The sequence below is a fragment of the Dendrobates tinctorius genome, unplaced genomic scaffold (genome assembly GCF_039654945.1).
Source record: "Dendrobates tinctorius isolate UK_male_01 unplaced genomic scaffold, ASM3965494v1 ptg000296l, whole genome shotgun sequence".
Taxonomy (NCBI): Eukaryota; Metazoa; Chordata; class Amphibia; order Anura; family Dendrobatidae; genus Dendrobates; species Dendrobates tinctorius.
The window spans coordinates 1,393,954-1,414,702 of NW_027361963.1; the positions used below are offsets into that span (position 1 = coordinate 1,393,954).

Genomic DNA, 20,749 nt, shown 5'->3' on the forward strand with positions numbered 1-20,749 from the left:
CCAGTTTAGCGGCCCAATAGTCAAAGGGGAATGACCTGTGTGGTAGAACATCGATATGGGAGGGAAAGTAGTTTGTAACCATAGTTGACAACTGCTGTCTCCTGTCACTTTCCATCGATGCAGTATTACCAGTTGTGTGAGCGGTACTTGAAAAATCAGTCCACAACATTGTCATGAAACCCCTGTCTCCAACGCCACTTCTGCTGTGTGCACCACGAACACCTCTGCCAAGCTGCCCCCGGCCCGTACGGCTCGTGTGAGAACCATCACCGCTGCTGTGTGCTGGGAATGCCTCAAGCAACCGATTTACCAGAGTTGCTTGTTTATTAGCCAATATTAGGTCAAGGTTGTCCTGTGGCATGATGTTTTGTAATTTGCCTTTATAGCGTGGATCCAGGATGCTGGCCAACCAGTAGTCGTCATCGTTCATCATTTTGGCAATGTGGGGGTCCCTTTTTAGGATCTGCAAGGCATAATCTGACATGTGGGCCAATGTTCCCGGTGTCAATGATGCACTGTGAGTGCTGGTTGGAGGAGCACTTTCTGGCAAATCCACATCCCTCCAGTCACGCACAAACCCTGTACCAGACCTTGGCACACCAACATTTTCACTTGCCCCACGAGATGCATCCTCCTCCCCTAAGTAATCATCCCCATCATCCTCCTCCTCCTCCTCTTCTTCCTCCACCTCGTCCAGGAGAGGTCCCTGAGCAGACAATGGCTGAATGTCATCAAGGATTCCCTCCTCCTCTTCCTCCTCATCAACATTGGCTGCAGAAGCCTGCTCCTTAAGGTGCGTCAAAGTTTACATGAGCAGACGCATAAGTGGGATGCTCATGCTTAGGATGGCGTCGTCTGCGCTTACCAGCCGTGTGCATTCCTCAAAACACTGAAGGACTTAACAGAGGTCTTTCAGCTTCGACCACTGCACACCTGTCAACTCCATGTCTGCTTTCAAAGTGCCTGGCCGTGTATCCTCCCACAAATGCATTATGGCCTGCCTCTGCTCGCACAGCCGCTCCACCATGTGCAGGGTGGAGTTCCACCTTGTTGCAATGTCGATAATGAGGCGGTGGTTGGGAAGGTGGAGCAATCGCTGCAGCTTCTGCATACGAACGGAGTGTACAGGCGACTGGCGGATGCGCGCGCACAGTCTTCGCACTTTAGGGAGCAGGGCTGTTAACTCCGGATAATTTTTGAGGAAGCACTGCACCACCAGGTTCAAGGTGTGAGCCAAGCAAGGTATGTGGCTGAGTTTTGAAAGGGCTATGGCTGCCACAAAATTACGGCCGTTATCACTAACTACCTTGCCTGCCTCAAGATGTACACTGCCCAGCCATGACTCAGTTTGTCGCTTCAAGTACTCGGCCAGCACCTCGGCGGTGTGTCTGTCGCCCAAACACATCATCTGCAACACAGCCTGCTGACGCTCTCCACTAGCTGCTCAATAGGGGGACACATCGTGTGCAACAGTGGCAGCTGCAGATGGAGTGCTCGTACAACTGCGCTCTGTGGACGAGCTTTCGCTTCTGGAGGAGGAGGAGGGTCGAACGCCTACAGCCAACTGTTTCCTATACCGTGGGCTAGGCAGCACTGTCCCACCACCGCTGTCCCCTGTGGACCCTGCATCCACCACATTAACCCAGTGCGCAGTGATGGACATGTAACGGCCCTGGCCATGCCGACTGGACCATGCATCAGTTGTGAGGTGCACCTTTCCGCTCACTGACTGCTTGAGTGCATGGACAATGCGGTCTTTCACATGATGGTGGAGGGCTGGGATGGCTTTGCGAGAGAAGAAGTGGGGACTGGGTAGGTCATAGCGTGGTACTGCATAGGCCATGAGTTCGCGGAAAGCTGCGCTTTCCACCAACCGAAAGGGCATCATCTCAAACGAGATTAGTTTGGCAATGTGGGCGTTCAAACCCAGTGTACGAGGATGAGAGACTGAGTACTTTCTTGACCTACTCAGTGTCTGGGAGGGTGAGCTGGACTTGAGAGCTGCATATGGTGGAAGTAGCGGTGGACAGGGCGGACTGAGAGAGGGTTGATGATGGTGATGGAGTTGGTGTTGTTTCTGATGGCCTAGAATCAGTCTTTCGTTGATATAACAGTGGGATTCCCTGACTGCTGTGGCCTTGCAACGACACCTCAACATTTGCTGCTGTGCTAACCGGTGGGCTTACAGTGGGGGAAACAATGTAGCGTTGCTGACCACCTTCGTTGTGATCAGTTGCACATGAGGTTTGGTGTTGTGTCCACGCTTGCAAGTGCATGGTGGTTAAATGTCTAAGCATGCAACTGGTATTCAAATTTTTCAGATTTTTCCCTCGGCTAAAGGTCTTTGCGCACTTCTTACAGATAACCTTGGCCTGATCATGAGGATTTTGTTCAAAAAAGTGCCACACTGCACTCTTCCTACTTTGGCAGACATTTTGCGGCCTAGCACGCTGTGATCTTTTGACACTCTGGACAAGCTGTCCAGCAACTCTTTTGATTTTTGGAACCTGTCTTTGGAGTGCTTCAGGCCTGCCAGATAACAGCTGATGCGATGTAGATGTCTGCTGTGGATGCTCCTCATCTGAGCTATTGTAAGCAGCACCCTCTTCCCCCAATGGATGCCAATCTGGGTCAACAACTGGGTCATCCATCACCTCCTCTTCAATGTCATGTGCACCTTCCTCTGTGTCACAGTGTATGGTGGTATAGTGTGCGGGAAGGGGCACCTGAGTCTCATCAGGGTCAGAATCTGGCTCTGTACACTGCGAGGACAATGTAGTGCTCTGAGTGAATGTACCAGCAGAATCATCCATCAGCGGCTGTGCATCAGTGCACTCCATATCAGATTCATCTTGGCCTGGGTAATTCACCATTTCACTTGATAATCCAGGCATGGTATGTGAAAACAGCTCCATGGAGTAATCAGTAGTATGGCCTGTGTCATCCTTCAATCTTGGTTGGGGTGAAGGACACAAGGAAAGGTGTGGTTCATGAACATGAGCCTCCAATGACGACTCAGTGCTTTTACTTTTTACAACTGAAGAAGAGGAGGCGATAGAGCTGGAGGCTGAGTCAGCAATGTAAGACAAAACTTTTTCCTGATGCTCTGGCTTTAAAAGCGGTTTGCCAACTCCTAGAAAACTAAGCCTTCGAAGCCTTATGGAGCCAGACGATGACGCAGGCTCAACACCTCCTGCATTCGTTCCTATTTTGCTCTTGCCACTACCATCAGATCCACCACCAACACCATCATTACCAGCTGCCAACCCCCGCCCAATTCCACGGCCTCTTCCACCAGACTTCCTCATTTTTTGTAGAAATGTAGACAAAATCCAACAAACTATATAGTAATGTAAAACAAGGTACAAGGTGTCTATAGGACAGGGGAGATTTTGAATTTCTGCAGACACTTGTGGACACTGGACACTTTTGGATTGTGTGAGGCCCACTGATATCTGAGCGCTATGTCACAGGCTCGATGGCACAGCTGTGACAAAAGTGACTAGAGGATAAGGGAGATTTTGAATTTCTGCAGACACTTGTGGACACTGGACACTTTTGGATTGTGTGAGGCCCACTGATATCTGAGCGCTATGTCACAGGCTCGATGGCACAGCTGTGACAAAAGTGACGAGAGGATAAGGGAGATTTTGAATTTCTGCAGACACTTGTGGACACTGGACACTTTTGGATTGTGTGAGGCCCACTGATATCTGAGCGCTATGTCACAGGCTCGATGGCACAGCTGTGACAAAAGTGACTAGAGGATAAGGGAGATTTTGAATTTCTGCAGACACTTGTGGACACTGGACACTTTTGGATTGTGTGAGGCCCACTGATATCTGAGCGCTATGTCACAGGCTCGATGGCACAGCTGTGACAAAAGTGACGAGAGGATAAGGGAGATTTTGAATTTCTGCAGACACTTGTGGACACTGGACACTTTTGGATTGTGTGAGGCCCACTGATATCTGAGCGCTATGTCACAGGCTCGATGGCACAGCTGTGACAAAAGTGACTAGAGGATAAGGGAGATTTTGAATTTCTGCAGACACTTGTGGACACTGGACACTTTTGGATTGTGTGAGGCCCACTGATATCTGAGCGCTATGTCACAGGCTCGATGGCACAGCTGTGACAAAAGTGACTAGAGGATAAGGGAGATTTTGAATTTCTGCAGACACTGGACACTTTTGGATTGTGTGAGGCCCACTGATATCTGAGCGCTATGTCACAGGCTCGATGGCACAGCTGTGACAAAAGTGACGAGAGGATAAGTGAGATTTTGAATTTCTGCAGACACTGGACACTTTTGGATTGTGTGAGGCCCACTGATATCTGAGCGCTATGTCACAGGCTCGATGGCACAGCTGTGACAAAAGTGACGAGAGGATAAGGGAGATTGGATTGCTTTTAAAAAAGCAGTTTGCAGAGCAGTGGGTAAACAGCAATGCAGCGGTCAGGAAGCCTTAGAAGGCAGCCCAACAACCAACACCACTGATACACCACAATATAGCCTCCCCTTGCACTGCACACACAGTGACTGGTGTGTTGTACAGGCACAATCGCTAGCAGCAGAAGCAGTTTTTTTTTCTTCTTCCCTGCCTAACGCTCTCCCTACAGAATCAGCAGCAGCAACCTCTCCCTATGCTAAGATCGGCAGAAGTAAGATGGCGGTCGGCGTGCACGCCCTTTTATACCCCCTGTGACGCCCACCAAAGCAAGCCAATCACTTGCATGCCCTTCTGAAAGATGGTGGTGACCCGTGCCTATGTCATCACGTTGCCCACAGTGTCCGTGGATCCTGATTGGCTGAAAAAGAGCGCAAAACAAACTTTTGAAACGCGACTTTGGCGCCGACCTCGTGGCCGACCTCATCCTATGGTCGGGTTTCGTTTCATGAAACCCGACTTTGCCAAAAGTCGGCGACTTTTGAAATTTTTCGACCCGTTTCGCTCAAATCTACTGGTGATCTCTCTGAGGGATTCTAGGAGACCAGTCTGATTCCTGCTCCTCAAAAGCTAAGTTTTCTGTTCTACTTTTTGCATTTGTGTTTTGGTTTTGTTTTGCATTGTTTTCCTTGATTTCTGCCATTCCCTGCTGGGGTGAGCTGAATTCCTTTTCTGCTCTGTCTTCAGAAAATACCTGAGTACTGATATAGTCTTTTTGAAGCCTAGCGTCTTCAGGGCTTTTTTCCCTATCAGTCTGTTGGCTCTTGTTTTGAAAGGGTTTTGGCGGATTGCAGACAGCAGGCTTTTCTATCCTGTCCTATCTAGTTAGCATGAGCCCCATCACTTGCTCAGCCTATTTTTCTATCTGTGTGTTTTTTCATCGTGCTTCACCGTCATTATATGTTGGGGGCTGCCTATTGCTTTGGGGTCTGCTCTGGGGCAGTTTAGATTTCCCTTTCCCTTTTCAGTCTTTAGGCTATGTAGTTCTCCGGCTGTGATCGAGGGGTCTAGGGCACCGTAGGAACCCCCCACGGCTACTGCTAGTTGTTGTTCATAGGTTCAGGGGTCTGCAATCCGTAGCTGCCAACTTCTCTGGTTTACTGGACTTAGAATCATAGAATCGTAGAGTTGGAAGGGACCTCCTGGGCCATCTGGTCCAACCCCCTGCTCAAAGCAGGATTCGCTAAATCATCCCAGTCAGATGTCTGTCCAGCCTCTGTTTGAAGACTTCCATTGAAGGAGAACTCACCACTTCTCGTGGCAGCCTGTTCCACTCATTGATCACTATGTCAAAAAGTTTTTTTCTAATATCTAATCTGTCTCTCCTCCCATTCAGTTTCATCCCATTGCTTCTAGTCTTTCCTTGTGCAAATGAGAATAAAGCTGATCCTTCTACAATGTGACAGCCCTTTAGATATTTGTAGACAGCTATTAAGTCTCCTCTCAGTCTTCTCTTTTGCAAACTAAACATTCCCAAATCCTGCAACCTTTCCTCATAAGACAGGGTTTGCAGACCGGTCACCATTATGGTCGCTCTTTTCTGAACTTGCTCCAGTTTGTTGATGTCTTTTTTAAAATGTGGTGCCCAAAACTGGACACAATATTCCAGATGAGGTCTGACCAAAGAGTAGAGGGAAATAATGACTCCACGTGATCTAGACTGTATGCTTCTGTTAATACATCCTAGAATTGCATTTGCCTTTTTTGCTGCTGCATCACACTGTTGACTCATATTCAGTCTGTGATCTATTAGTATACCCAAGTCTGTAGATAGTATTTCTGTTTTTGCCTCCTACGGAGACTCATTCATAACAGGTACCGGTTCGGGAGATGGAGTCAGATCCTGTATAGGCTGATCTCCTGGTGGCGATTTGCTCCTTGCCGATGACGTACTGCGCCGCGTGGAGTGACTGCTGGAATGACCATCTCTGTTTCGTTCCTTTTGTCGGTGGTGGTGTTGGTGGTGCTGCTGCTTGAGCTGCTGCCTGGCATGCTGCTCCTGTTGCTGGTCGCTATCCCCCATTGTCAGGATCGCTTCCAGCCAGGAGTTCTGAATCCACCATCTTTAAATTTGCCGCCCCCGTGACGTCACCGCTCCCATCCTGCACCGCGCTGGCCGCGTAGAGTGCTTCTGCGCATGCGCCGGTTTCAGGGACCCGGAAGCCGCTCTCTACTTCCGGGGCAGCGGCCATCTTGGTACTCTCTGTACCATGGCGCTGCCTACACTTTTCACCGGGTCCCCGTGAGCCCGATCTCCTTTCCAGAGCGGCGGCTCCGACGTCTCCCCCCCGCTCACCCGGCAGCCCGCATCGGCCCCAGCGGTGGTGGCTTCGGGCACCGCACCTGTCACGACAGGGGCCTCCCTGATGCCATATACCGGACAGGTCGGCCCCGGACTCTTCTTCAATGCACAGGTACGCCGTACTGTGGGTCCCCCAGTCAGGGACAGGAACCCAACTGAAGGCGGAGGAGAGGTACCGCCCTTTTTATCTGTAGGTTCCTGTCACTGAAGGGCGGATCTCCTCTCTCCGTGGTGGTGTCATGGGTGAGAGAGAAAAGATGACGTTTTCAGCGGTGCCATTTTTATTTACATCCGTCTTTTTGATTGCGTGTTATTCCACTTTTTGTTTGGTGGTATGATAATAAAGCATTTTTTTTTGCCCTTTTTTATGGTGTTCACTAAAGGGGTTAACTAGCAGGATAGTTTTCTAGGTCAGGTCAATACGGCGATACCAAATATGTGTACTTTTATTGTTAAGGTTTTTTTCATTCAAATATTTATTAATAGAATAAATATTGATTTTTTTAAAAAATATTTTTACAATTAAATTTTTTTTACATTTATTCTGACTCTTACACTTTGTCCCATAGTGGGACAATCTTTTTTTGCAGGCTGATCGCTTCTATAGCATGCAGATGAAGCAGTATCCCCATGCTACAGAAGCTATCACCGTTGTGCTTACTGCACTGACCTGAGAGACTTCCTGATCATGACAGGGAATTTCTCAGCTTGGGTTACCATGACAGTGATTGGGACCCTGTGTCACATCGCAGGGTCTCTGATTCAAAGCCAGAGGGTCCGTCAGTCCTATGCCTGCTCCCGGAATGCTGTGATTGTGTTCAGTCTGTGACCGCTCCTGCCACTTAGTGCCGGGTGTCAGGTGTGAGAATCAGCTGACACCCAGCCAGAATCGCCTGCACACCTCCCATGTGCACGGCCGATCTCGATGACGTACTATACCGTCCATGGTCAGACAGGCCCAGGGCACATGGATGGGATAGTGCATCGGATGTCAGAGAGGGGTTAAAGGGCCTCTAACACTATATCGAAAATTTATCCATACAATCGAAAATAAAAATTGCCTGGAGCAACTAAGCACAGAACAACTTTACCTGAGCAATTTAAGACTGCAAAACTGTATTGTCCCCCCCCCCCCTCCGCTTTATTTTCAAAAACAAGGCCCTGCGTTTCCCCCCCTTTCCAGTTACTTGTTATGGAAGCGCTCCAGGTCTTTTGTGGGATTTTTAACTTCTTGGCCAGTTAAGGAAAGAAAAAACTGCAGCACAGTGGTTGATTGCGGTTTCTCAAGCGTTGGTCGTATCTTCTCGAAATACGTGCTGAAAAGCTGTTAGTGAGACATTGGGTTATAGATATGATTGTTCTGTGTAAACGCTGGAATCTATTCTCTTCATGTTTCTCCTAGGACTTCACTCACCTTCTCCTCCTCACTGTCCATTATAATTACATCCCGTCCTGTGTAAACGGCTGCGAAGGATCGGTCATCATTGTCTTGTACCTGCTTCCTTTGCAGCCATTCTTTTACCTATCGGATATGAACCAAACAAAATACATTATATATGACCCAGCGACCTATGCGTGAACAGCGGGATCACTGGAAGTAGCTTACTGTTAGCGTTTTTGGCACAGATGGTCTACGCCTGTGTCTTAAAATGAGGAGTGCCATGAGGTGGTATCCAACCAGAGCCTTGTCAGTGTCACTAAGTATTTGATCCGACCTCGCCTTCTCAAAGATGGCGGTCACATTTTTTTTAGACGCTTTTAGTATTTTGCAGCATTCTGCATTTGTGAGCGGCAGGAGACCCAACCTGTATGTGTCATGGAGAGAGAAAAAAAACGACAAGTTATAATAATATTTATCCATTTATATGGCGCTATTAATTCCATACATACATTTGCACATTCTGTATGAATACTTGGATAATTTGCAGAAAGCACAACGCAATGACTATCCAATGCTTACCCATTTTTCAGGCTTTTAGGTTTCTTCTCATTGAGTCCCTGTTCAATTTTTTTTAATCCCTCTAGAAAAGATTTTGCGTGGATTTTGGCTTCCTCATCCAGGTCACCAGTCAGAAACAAAACCAATTGGCGCACATTTCCGATATATTTTTTCATGGTTTTTTCACCTCTTTTGAGTTTTGACAGTGCATCAAAATAGGCCATGGTCTTATCAAGTTCCTTCATAAAATTTGGGGTGATTTCCCTAGGGCTGACATAAGAAAGAAATCTGGCCACATTGTCTACCTGAAATTAAGCACACGACATACATTAGGATTGGAGCATTCTTAGGCCTGTTTCACACTTCCATTTGTCTCCATCAGTCAAGATCCGCCGTTTGGCAAAAAAATGGATCCGCCGTTTTTCTTGGCGGATCCGTTTTTTTCCCCATAGACTTGTATTACCGATACCGTTGGATCCGTTTTTTTGCGGATCCGCCAAGATTTTGGCATCCGCTGACAAGACTGGACGGACAATGCAACGTTTTTCTGGCTGGCCGGATCCGCACTTTACACTGCGCATGCGCAGCAGAATCGCCTTTGGAGTAAATTTAACCCTAAATCCCGGTCTGGTGGCTGAGAAAAAATCTCTCTCCGACAGCGGTTCCTTTAAATTTCTTCCTTCGCCGGATCCGTCAAAAAAAACGGTCCGGTGCCACCCATTGATGTCTGTACGCAGGCGGATCCGTTTTCCGCCATTTTGGCGGATTACAACTGACAGTAAAAACTGATGTGTAAAACAGGCCTAAGGCGTATTAATCAGCTACACGCAGCCTGACGGCACATCAAACTTGCCATTCGCTCCACAGAAACCTCGGAATGGGTCTTCTGTAAAGATTCTTTAAAACTTGTCAACACCGGAGATGTTACATCGTGTTTCTGTCGCAACCTGGCCTGTGACAAATTTTTTCGCAGGTATAACCTGAAACAGATATAGGCACATTAGGGCACATAGTAGGTTTTCTTTGCTTAGAATTCTTGTTAAACATTCTTTTTTCTCCATCAGGGCCCATGAGCTTCAAGCTACGCCACTGATCAAGATCTGATTACACAGTCCATACGCAGAGCGTCACCGGAGACAAGGTGAGGACTTCCCATCCACCAAAGGCAGCCACCTTCTTTGGCCAGACCATCCCCATCACTACCCAAAAAAACACCATTTACCATGGTTCTGAGGTCCCAGGGACCGGCTGCATGCTCTTTTTTTTTTGTTCTGGTTGAGTCAAGAGTGTAGGCACACAATGCATGGAGACCCAGGAGAGATTTGCCTGCATGATGTATAACGCACATTGCGTGTATATGTCACACGACTCAACCAGGAAGAGGACACATGGCCGGCCCCCGGGACCACCCTGTATACCTGCTGGCAGTGATGATTGCCTAATGCATGCAACATACATTAGGAGTTGGCATGTATATATTCACCAGATACTGAGATGATCCAGACAGCGTCCGTGTACCCTGCTATCCGATTAAAGGGAATCGGTCACCCATATTTAGTGATATCATGTAAAGATATCACTAAATTGTGTGTCCCATAAGGATTCTATGAGGGCTTTTGTCTCCCCCCGACCCCGCACCTTTGAGGCATAAATACCTTTTTAAGCTCGTTGGGGATGCATGCAAATCGCCGCGGCCCGGTCCGATGGGCGTGGGTTAGTGGTCTTCTCCCCCCCCACCACCTCCTCGGCTTGCTTCACGTAATATTCGTCTGTGAATACCACAGACGCTGTTGGTTTCCGCGCTTCCACAATGTAAAGGCCCCCGGCGCATGTGTGGACACACTTCCGGGGCATAGACCGCGCTGGAAAATACCGGCGCTTGCGCAGTAGCGCTTATAGGCATCGCCCACAGTTGGGCAAAGCATACTGCGCAGGCGCCGGGGGCCTTTACATTGCACAAGCGCGGAAACCAACGGCGTCTGTGGTATTCACAGACGAAGAGTACGTGAAGCAAGCCGAGGATGTGTGTGTGTGTGGGGGGGGGGGGGGGAGACTACTAAGCCACGCCCATCGGACCGGGGCGATTTGCATGCATCCCCAACAAGCTAAAAAGGTATTTATGCCTCAAAGGTGCGGGGTCGGGGGGAGTCAAAAGCCCGAATAGAATCCTTATGGGACGCACAATTTAGTGATATCTTTACATGATATCACTAAATATGGGTGACAGATTCACTTTAAATAACTTATGTACACAAAGATATATCTGCACATGCCTACTTATAATAATTCATCTGTTACACAGTACAGAAGCCTAATGGTAAATGGAACTTACTGAGAGGTTTCACCGCTGACGCCGGCTGCGTCACAATCTGGGGTCCTAAGGAGATGAAGGTAAATCTGCATTGGTACTTTGTAAAGACTTTCATATCCGCCACTTACCTTTCCACCCGGCATCTCACCTCTGAAGATCCCACCCAGCTTTACATTAACTTCGTGCTATAGGACAGGTTACCTGTCATGGGGCACTAAGACATCATTGGCTTGTCTGTTGACAAGCTGATTTTACAAAAAGTGGTCGCGTCACCCGTAGCTGGGTGCACAAATCCGTGTCTTTATGCAAAGAAATTGGAAGCAACTTTTGAATGTTCCCTGGCGCAGATTGAGTCATAAAATGCAATGTGATCGTACCCTAACAAACTCAATACACTAAACCCTATTATTTTAAATTGAAGGTATGTCCACACTGCTTTTTAGTGCCCTAATCTGTGCTGAAGAACACTAAAAATGCAGTTTATTCAGTTGAATGCACAGATTTGCCGCATTGGAAAACAAATAGGCGACTCCCCGTGGATCATGCATCTACAGCTGCTGCCCAGATCTCCACCTTCTTCTGGCACACATGTATCTGCCACCCAGCTTTCCATAAGGGTAGAAGGAGCTGTATATTTACCTTATTGAGGGCCTATTGAAGACCGTGCATCCACGGCCCTCCAAAAAATCTGCAAAAAATTCCTTGGGATCTTCAAACTTGCTCTTCTTGAAATCGAGGGAGTTATATGGAACTGCAGATAAATATTTAATGATATTGTTCTGTTTCCTCTTTGCTTCCTTCAAAACGTTGTTGCGCTCCTCTTCAGAAGCCGTTTTCATGCAGGTCTTGCACAGATGCCTAGATAAGTTGCGCTGTAAAGTCTTGCACATCTTGCAAAAAAGTTGTTTGAACTGCCTTTTAGACATCATTCGGTCTAGAAGTCGCACCGGACCACAAGACGCACCTAGGTTTTAGAGGAGGAAGTTAGGAACAAAAAATTGAAGCAAAAAATGTGGTCAATTCTGTACTTTACCCCTTTCTGCCATATGACGTACTATCCCGTCCATGTGCCCTGGGCCTTAATGCCCATGGACGGTATAGTATGTCATATGTGATCAGCGGCGCTCATGGGGGGAGCGCAGCTGATCGTGACCGGGTGTCAGCTGATTATCACAGCTGACACCCGGCACTATATGCCAGGCACATTAACCCCTGGCACACTGCGGGGGCAAAGAGAAGAATCGCACAGGGGGGGCTCCCTGCGTGCTTCCCTGAGACCCTCGGAGCAACGCGATGTGCTCGCGCTGCTCCAAGGGCCTCCTCCCTGCAAGCCCCCGGATCCAGTATGGCCGCGGGGGCCTTCGAGGTCCTGCAGGGAGGCGGCTTTCTCAGTGCCAGCTGCGAGCAGGCGCTGAGAAAGCCTCCAGCAGTGCCTGTCAGATCGCTGATCTGACAGAGTGCACTGCAAAGTGTCAGATCAGCATCTGACACTATACAGTGATGTCCCCACCTGGCACACAAGGCAAAAAACAATGCTTTATCATCATACCGCCGAACAAAAAGTGCAATAACACGCGATCAAAAAGACGGATATAAATATCCATGGTACCGCTGAAAATGTCATCTTGTCCCGCAAAAAACGAGCCGCCACACAGCGTCATCAGCGAAAAAATAGAAAAGTTATAGCTCGCAGAATAAAGCGAAGCAAAATAATTTTTTATATAAAATTGTTTTTATTGTATAAAAGCGCCAAAACATAAAAGACGACATAAATGAGGTATCGCTGTAACCGTCCTGACCCCAAGAATAAAAGCGCTTTATCAATTTTACCACACGCGGAATGGTGTAAACGCCCCCCCAAAAGAAATTCACGAAACGCTGGTTTTTGTTCATTCTGCGTCCCAAAAATCTGAATAAACAGCGATCAAAAAATGTCACGTACCCAAAAATGGTACCAATAAAAACGTCAACTCGTCCCGCAAAAAATAAGACCTCACATGACTCGGTGGGTCAAAATATGGAAAAATTATAGCTCTCAAAATGTGGTGATGCAAAAACTATTTTTACAATAAAAAGCATCTTTTAGCGTGTGACAGCTGCCAAAAATAAAAACCGGCATAAATAGTAAATCAAACCCCCCGTTATCACCCCCTTAGTTAGGGAAAAATAATAAAATAAAAAGAAAAAATATTTATTTCCATTTTCCCATTAGGGTTAGGGCTAGGGCTGAGATTAGGGTTAGGGGTGTGTTGGGTTAGGGTTGGAGTTAGAATTGGGGGGTTTCCACTGTTTGGGCACATCAGGGGCTCTCCAAACGCGACATGGCGTCTGATCTCAATTCCAGTCAATTCTGCTTTGAAAAAGTCAAACGACGCTCCTTCCCTTCCAAGCTCTGCCATGCGCCCAAACAGTGGTTTACCCCACATATGTGGTATCAACGTACTCAGGACAAATTGCACAACAACTTTTGGGGTCCAATTTCTCCTGTTACCCTTAGGAAAAAAAAAATTGGGGGCAAAAATATCATTTTTGTGGGAAAAAAATATGATTTTTTTATTTTTATCGCTCTACGTTATAAATTTCTGTGAAGCACTTGGGGGTTCAAAGTGCTCACCACACATCTAGATAAATTCCTTGGGGGGGTTTCCACTGTTCAGGCACATCAGGGGCTCTCCAAACGCAACATGGCGCCCGATCTCAATTCCTGCCAATTTTGCGTCAAACGGCGCTCCCATGCGCCCAAACAGCGGTTTATCCCGACATATAGGGTTTTAGGGTGCTCAGGAAAAATTGCACAACAAGTTTTGGGGTCCTGTTTCCCTTGGGAAAACAATTGGGGGTGAAAAGATCATTTTTGTTGGAAAAAATGATTTTTTTTTTTTTTTTTAATTGTACGGCTGTACGTTATAAACTTATGTGAAGCCTTTGGGGGTTCAAAGTTCTCACCACATATCTAGATAAGTTCCTTGGGGGTCTAGTTTCCAAAATGGGGTCACTTGTGGGGGGTTTCCACTGTTTAGGAACATCAGGGGCTCTCCAAACGTGACATGGCGTCTGATCTGAATTCCAGCCAATTTTGCGCAGAAAAAGTCAAACGGGGCTCTTTCCCTTCTGAGCTCTGCCATGCGCCGAAACTGGTTCCCTCCCACATATCAGATATCAGCGTAGTAAGGACAAATTGCACAATAACTTTTGTAGTCCAATTTCTCCTGTTACCCTTGGTAAAATAAAAAAAATATTGGACCTGAAGTATTTTGTGAAAAAAAGTTAAATGTTCATTTTTTTTAAACATTCAAAAAATTCCTGTGAAGCACCTGAAGGGTCAATAAACTTGTATGTTTAAATTTTTACTTCAGATCCAATTTGTTTTATTTTTCCCAAGGGTAACAGGCGATATTGGACCCCAAAAGTTGTACATTTTGTCCTGAGTACGCCGATACCTGATATGTGGGGGTAAACCAGTGTTTGGGCGCATGGCAGAGCTTGGAAGGGAAGGAGCGCCATTTGACTTTTTCAACGCAAAATTGGATGGAATTGAGATCAGCATTTCGTGTTTGGAGAGCACCTGATCTGCCCAAACAGTGGAAACCCCCAATTCTAACTCTAACCCTAACCCCAACAGACCCCTAACCCTAATCTCAGCCCTAACCCTAATGGGAAAAAGAAAATACTTTTTTTTTAATTTTATTATTTTTCCCTAAATAAGGGGTTGATAAAGGGGGGTTTGATTTACTATTTATAGCTTGTTTTTATGTTTGGCAGCTGTCACACGCTAAGACACGCTTTTTATTGCAAAAAATATTTTTTGCGTCACCACATTTTGAGAGCTATAATTTTTCCATATTTTGACCCACAGAGTCATGTGAGGTCTTGTTTTTTGCGGGAAGAGTTAACTGTTTTATTGGTACCATTTTTGGGCACGTGACATTTTTTGATCGCTTTTTATTCCGATTTTTGGGAGGCAGAATGAACAAAAACCAGCACTTCATGAATTTCTTTTGGGGGGGGCCTTTACACCGTTCCGCGTATGGTAAAATTGATAAAGCCGTTTTATTCTTCGGGTCAGTACGATTACAGCGATACCTCATTTGTATAATTGTTTTATGTTTTTGCATTTTTACACAATAAAAACTATTTTATAGAAAAAATTATTTTTGCATCGCTTTATTCTGCGAGCTATATATTTTTTTTTTTGCTGATGACGCTGTGTGGCGGCTTGTTTTTTTGTGGGACAAGATGACGTTTTCAGCGGTACCATGTTTATTTATATTCATCTTTTTTATCACGTTTTATTGCACTTTTTGTTTGGCGGTATGATGATAAAGCATTGTTTTTTGTCTAGTTTTTAATTTATGTTTTTACGGTGTTCAGTGAAGGGATTAACTAGTGAGATAGTTTTATAGGGAGAGTCGTTGTGGGTGCGGCAATACCAAATATGTGTACTTATATTGTTTTTTTAGTTACTGAATCATAGAATGGTAGAGTTGGAAGGGACCTCCTGGGCCATCTGGTCCAACCCCCTGCTCAAAGCAGGATTCGCTAAATCATCCTAGTTAGATGTCTGTCCAGCCTCTGTTTGAAGACTTCCATTGAAGGAGAACTCACCACTTCTCATGGCAGCCTGTTCCACTCATTGATCACTCTAACTGTCAAAAAGATTTTTCTAATATCTAATCTGTGTCTCCTCCCATTCAGCTTCATCCCATTGCTTCTAGTCTTTCCTTGTGCAAATGAGAATAAAGTTGATCCTTCTACAATGTGACAGCCCTTTAGATATTTGTAGACAGCTATTAAGTCTCCTCTCAGTCTTCTCTTTTGCAAACTAAACATTCCCAAATCCTGCAACCTTTCCTCATAAGACAGGGTTTGCAGACCGGTCACCATTCTGGTCGCTCTTTTCTGAACTTGCTCCAGTTTGTTGATGTCTTTTTTAAAATGTGGTGCCCAAAATTGGACACAATATTCCAGATGAGGTCTGACCAAAGAGGAGTAGAGGGAAATAATTACTTCACGTGATCTAGACTGTATGCTTCTGTTAATACATCCTAGAATTGCATTTGCCTTTTTTGCTGCTGCATCACACTGTTGACTCATATTCAGTCTGTGATCTATTAGTATACCCAAGTCTTTCACATGTGCTGTCACTTAGCCCTATTCCTCCCATTCTATATATGCTTTTTTCATTTTTATTGCCCAGATGTAGTACTTTGCATTTCTCCCTGTTAAAAACCATTCTGTTAGTTGCTGCCCACTTCTCCAGTTTATTTAAAATCTTTATGAATCCTCTCTCTCTCTTCTCTAGTATTAGCTATCCCTCCTAGCTTTGTGTCATCAGCAAATTTAATCAGTTTACCCTCAATTCCTTCATCTAAATCGTTGATAAAGATGTTGAACAATACAGGGCCCAGGACAGAGCCCTGTGGTACCCCACTTGAGACATTCTTCCAACTGGATGTGCAGGCATTTACGACCACTCTTTGGGTCCGATCACTAAGCCAGTTATGAATCCACCTAACAGTTGCCTTGTCCATTCCATACTTAGTCATTTTTTCAATAAGGATTGTATGAGAGACTTTGTCAAATGCTTTGCTGAAGTCAAGATATACTATATCTACAGCATTTCCTTGATCCACCCAATCAGTAATACCGTCATAGAAGGAAATTAAATTAGTCTGACATGACTTATTAGTTACAAACCCATGCTGACTCTGTTTAATCACTTCATTCTTATCCAGGTATTGACATACATGTTGTTTAATAATTTGTTCAAAGATCTTTCCTGGTATAGAAGTCAGACTCACCGGCCTATAGTTGCCTGGGTCCACCTTCTTCCCCTTTTTGAAGATAGGAACAACATTTGCTCTTCTCCAGTCTTCTGGCACTTCTCCTGTTCTCCAAGAATTTTCAAAGATTATGGAGAGGGGTTCAAAAATTTCTTCTGCTATCTCCTTCAGTACTCTGGGGTGTAATTCATCTGGACCTGGAGACTTGAATTCATTTAGGTTAGCTAAGTGTTTCCTCACTATCTTTCTGTTTATAGATATCCTGGATTCTTCTATTCCCTTAATAGGACAGTGAATAACAGTTGATGTTACATTTCCTTTCTGAGAGAAAACAGATGCAAAATAGGAATTTAAAAGTTCAGCCTTCTCAACATCCTGTCTTACCATTTCATCATTTTCATCCTGTAAAAATCCTATAGCATCTTTGACTTTTCTTTTACTTTTGACATATCCCCAAAATCCTTTATTATTGCTTTTGACATCTCTTGCAAGCCTCAATTCATTTTCAGCTTTAGCTAATCTGATTTGTGCCCTGCAGGTTCTGCAGACAGCATTATATTCTTCTTTAGATATGCCTCCCTCTTTCCATTTTATAAACATTTTTTTCTTCCTTTTTAGCATGTGCTTAAGTTCTGTGTTCATCCATCCTGGTTTCCTTAAATGCTTCCTATTCTTCCCTCTTTTCGGAATTGTTAACAACTGTGCTTTGAGAATTTCATTTTTCAAGATTTCCCATCCTTCCTGGACATTTTTGTCTTTAAGGATATCCAGCCATTGGATCCCTCCAATTCTCTTTCTGAATCCCTTAAAATCTGCCTTTCTGAAATCTAACCTTGACGTCTGAGTCTTCACAGGTCTTCCGCCTCTAGTTATCCAAAATTCTAAAATAGCATGGTCGCTACCTCCTACGGTCCCAGCCACTTTTACCTCCTCAACCATTTCCTCCCTGTTTATAAGGATTAGATCCAAGGTAGCAGTTCCCCTTGTTTTCTCCCCTACCTTTTGGAAGATAAAGTTGTCAGCAAGAGAGGATAAGAATTTCCTTGACCTGTTAGTTTTGCCTGAGAGAGATTCCCAACAAATGTCTGGATAGTTGAAATCTCCCGTGACAACTATGTCATATTTTTTGGAGAACTTGGCCATTTGATGCATAAAGAGTTCATCTATATCTTCGGCTTGCACAGGCGGCCTGTAGTAAATGCCTACAATGGTGTCCTTTCCATTGTTCTGTCCTTGTATTCTTACCCAAACAGTTTCCACAGAACTCCCAGTCTCTGAAGCTTCAATCTCTGTGCAGATATACGCATTTCTAACATACAATGCGACACCCCCTCCTCGTTTATCAAGTCTGTTTCTTGCAAATAAGTTGTATCCTTCTAGTCTTGTATTCCAATCATGTGTATTGTCCCACCAAGTTTCAGTGATTCCAATGACATCATATTTCTTTTCCTGTGTTAGTAGTTCCAATTCTCCTTGTTTGTTGCCCATGCTTTGTGCATTAGTATAGAAACATTTTAGTTTGTGATTGGTTTCTCTTTCTCCAATATTTTTATTAATTAGATTCTTTCGTCTTTGTTCTTCCTTTCCACTTCTAATAGCAGAGTTCTCAATAGCATTTGTCAGGTGTATGGCTTTTTCTGGTCTTTTGCTTCCCTTCCCATGTTGTTCTAGTTTAAAGCTCTCCTTACAAGTGTAGCAAGGCGACTTCCAAATACCTGCTTTCCAGTCTTCGTAAGGTGCACCCCATCTCTAGCAAGTAGTCCATCTTATAAGTAGTTCACTCCGTGATCCAGAAATCCAAATCGTTGCTGACGGCACCATCGACGTAGCCAGTTGTTCACCTGCAGAATCTTATTCCACCTCCTTGTTCCATGGCCATCCACTGGGAGGATGGAAGAGAAGACCACCTGCGCTCCCAGTTCTTTCACTTTCTTGCCTAAGTCTTCAAAGTCTCTGCAGATGGTTTCCAGGTCGTTTCTTGCGGTGTCATTTGTCCCCACATGTAGTAGCAGGAATGGGTAGTCATCTGTAGGTCTGAAGAGTCCTGATATCCTGTCAGACACATCTTTAATTTTTGCACCTGGAAGACAGCACATTTCTCTTGAAGTTATATCCGGTCTGCAGATAGCGGCCTCTGTTCCTCTCAACAGGGAATCCCCCATGACCACCACTCTCCGTTTCTTCTTCACAACATTTTTCTTTCTCCATCCAGGAGGACTCTGAAGGCGTACAAGGTTGCTGTTTGTTGGCAAAGTCTTATCCTGATGTATTTCTTCATCGTTTTCCTGCGTGAGAGCCTGGTACTGGTTTCTGAGCAGTATGGGTGCTGACTGCCTCCTGATCCTCCTGCTTCTCTGGGTCACATGTCTCCATTCCTCTGTTTCTTCAGGTGCACTTCGAATTTCTTCTCTTTCTGTATCATGAAGAGATAATTCTGCTCTGTCCAAGAACTCTTCACCTTCCTTAATGATCTTCAACGTAGCTAACCTCTCTTCGAGATTTTGCAACTTTTCCTCCAACAGGGTCACAAGCTTGCATTTGTGGCATGTGAAGTTTGGCTTTTCCACTGGTAAATCTGTGAACATGTAGCAAGAAATGCAGCTCACCAAATGGCTCCTGGCCTCTTCCATCTTGAGATTTCTTAAAAACGATGAAAGATGAGCCAAAATTCGCGCGCCTATCGGCGCGCGGTTTTTCCGATTTCCTCTTTTCAGCTGCAACGGCCAAAACCCAGTGATCGTTGAGCTCGCGGAGACTCTTCACTTATCCCAGAAGGCACTGGGAATATGCAAATGATCTCCTCAAGACTCTTCCCCTGGTTTTCCGATTTCCTCTTTTCAGCTGCAACGGCCAAAACCCAGTGATCGTTGAGCTCGCGTACTCGTGTATAAGCAGAGATTTTCAGCCCATCTTTTTGGGCTGAAAGTCCCCCTCTCGGCTTATACACGAGTCATATACCTGGGGGGGGTCGGTGGGGGAGGAGGAGCGGGGGTGTCAGAGATCATACTTACCGCTCCTGGTGCGGTCTCCGCAGCCCCCCCGCTTCTCCCACGGTCTCCCTTCCTGCCTTCAGCGGTCACGTGGTACCGCTCATTACACTCATGAATATGCGCATATTCATGAGTGTAATGAGCGGTACGACGTGACCGCTGAAGGCAGACCGTGGGAGAAGCGGGGCTGCAGAGACCGCACCAGGAGGGGGTAAAGTATATCCAATGTCCATCGCTGCTCATTGCTGTCTGCTGCGTCCTGTGTCAGTGACGTTTAGGCAGCAAAGGGCACGGTGACGTGGTTAGTGCGCGCCGCGCCCTCTGCTGGCTGAACAGTCACTGACACAGGAAGCGGCGAGCAACGATGGACCCAGGAGAGCTGAATATCTCAGGTGCTGGGTCCTGAGCAGGAGAGGAGAGTATGGCTTTTTTTTTGCAGCAGCAGCATATGGAGGCATAACATATGAAGCATCTTATTGGGGTAGCATATGGGGGCATATTCTATGGAGCAGCATATGGGGGCATATTCTATGGAGCAGCATATGGGGGCATATTCTATGGAGCAGCATATGGGGGCATATTCTATGGAGAAGGATATGGGGGCATATTCTATGGAGCAGCATATGCGGGCATATTCTATGGAGCAGCATATGCGGGCATATTCTATGGAGCAGCATATGCGGGCATATTCTATGGAGCAGCATATGCGGGCATATTCTATGGAGCAGCATATGCGGGCATATTCTATGGAGCAGCATATGAGGGCATATTCTATGGAGCAGCATATGAGGGCATAATCTATGGAGTATCATATGAGGGCATAATATATGGAGCATCTTATGGGGGCATAACCTTTATGGAACATTATATGGGGCATATTATTCTGTAGAGCATCTTATGGGGGCATTATTAACCTTTATGGAGCATTACATGGGGTGTATTTTGTATGGAGCATCTTATGGGGGAATAATCT

At 45.7% G+C, this 20,749-nt stretch overlaps 1 protein-coding gene across 1 annotated transcript in view; it reads right to left on the reverse strand.

Annotated features, from left to right (window-relative positions):
* LOC141073062 (uncharacterized) overlaps positions 1-20,749 on the reverse strand; it is a 53,005-nt gene that overhangs the window by 14,400 nt on the left and 17,856 nt on the right. Inside the window, exons 9-15 of the mRNA XM_073560378.1 lie at positions 11,643-11,967; positions 11,025-11,069; positions 9,546-9,672; positions 8,714-8,997; positions 8,360-8,558; positions 8,168-8,275; positions 7,941-8,077 (exon numbers count right to left, since the gene is read on the reverse strand). Coding sequence (XP_073416479.1) covers positions 7,941-8,077; positions 8,168-8,275; positions 8,360-8,558; positions 8,714-8,997; positions 9,546-9,672; positions 11,025-11,069; positions 11,643-11,967 — 1,225 coding nt within the window. The remainder of the gene's footprint in view (positions 1-7,940; positions 8,078-8,167; positions 8,276-8,359; positions 8,559-8,713; positions 8,998-9,545; positions 9,673-11,024; positions 11,070-11,642; positions 11,968-20,749) is intronic.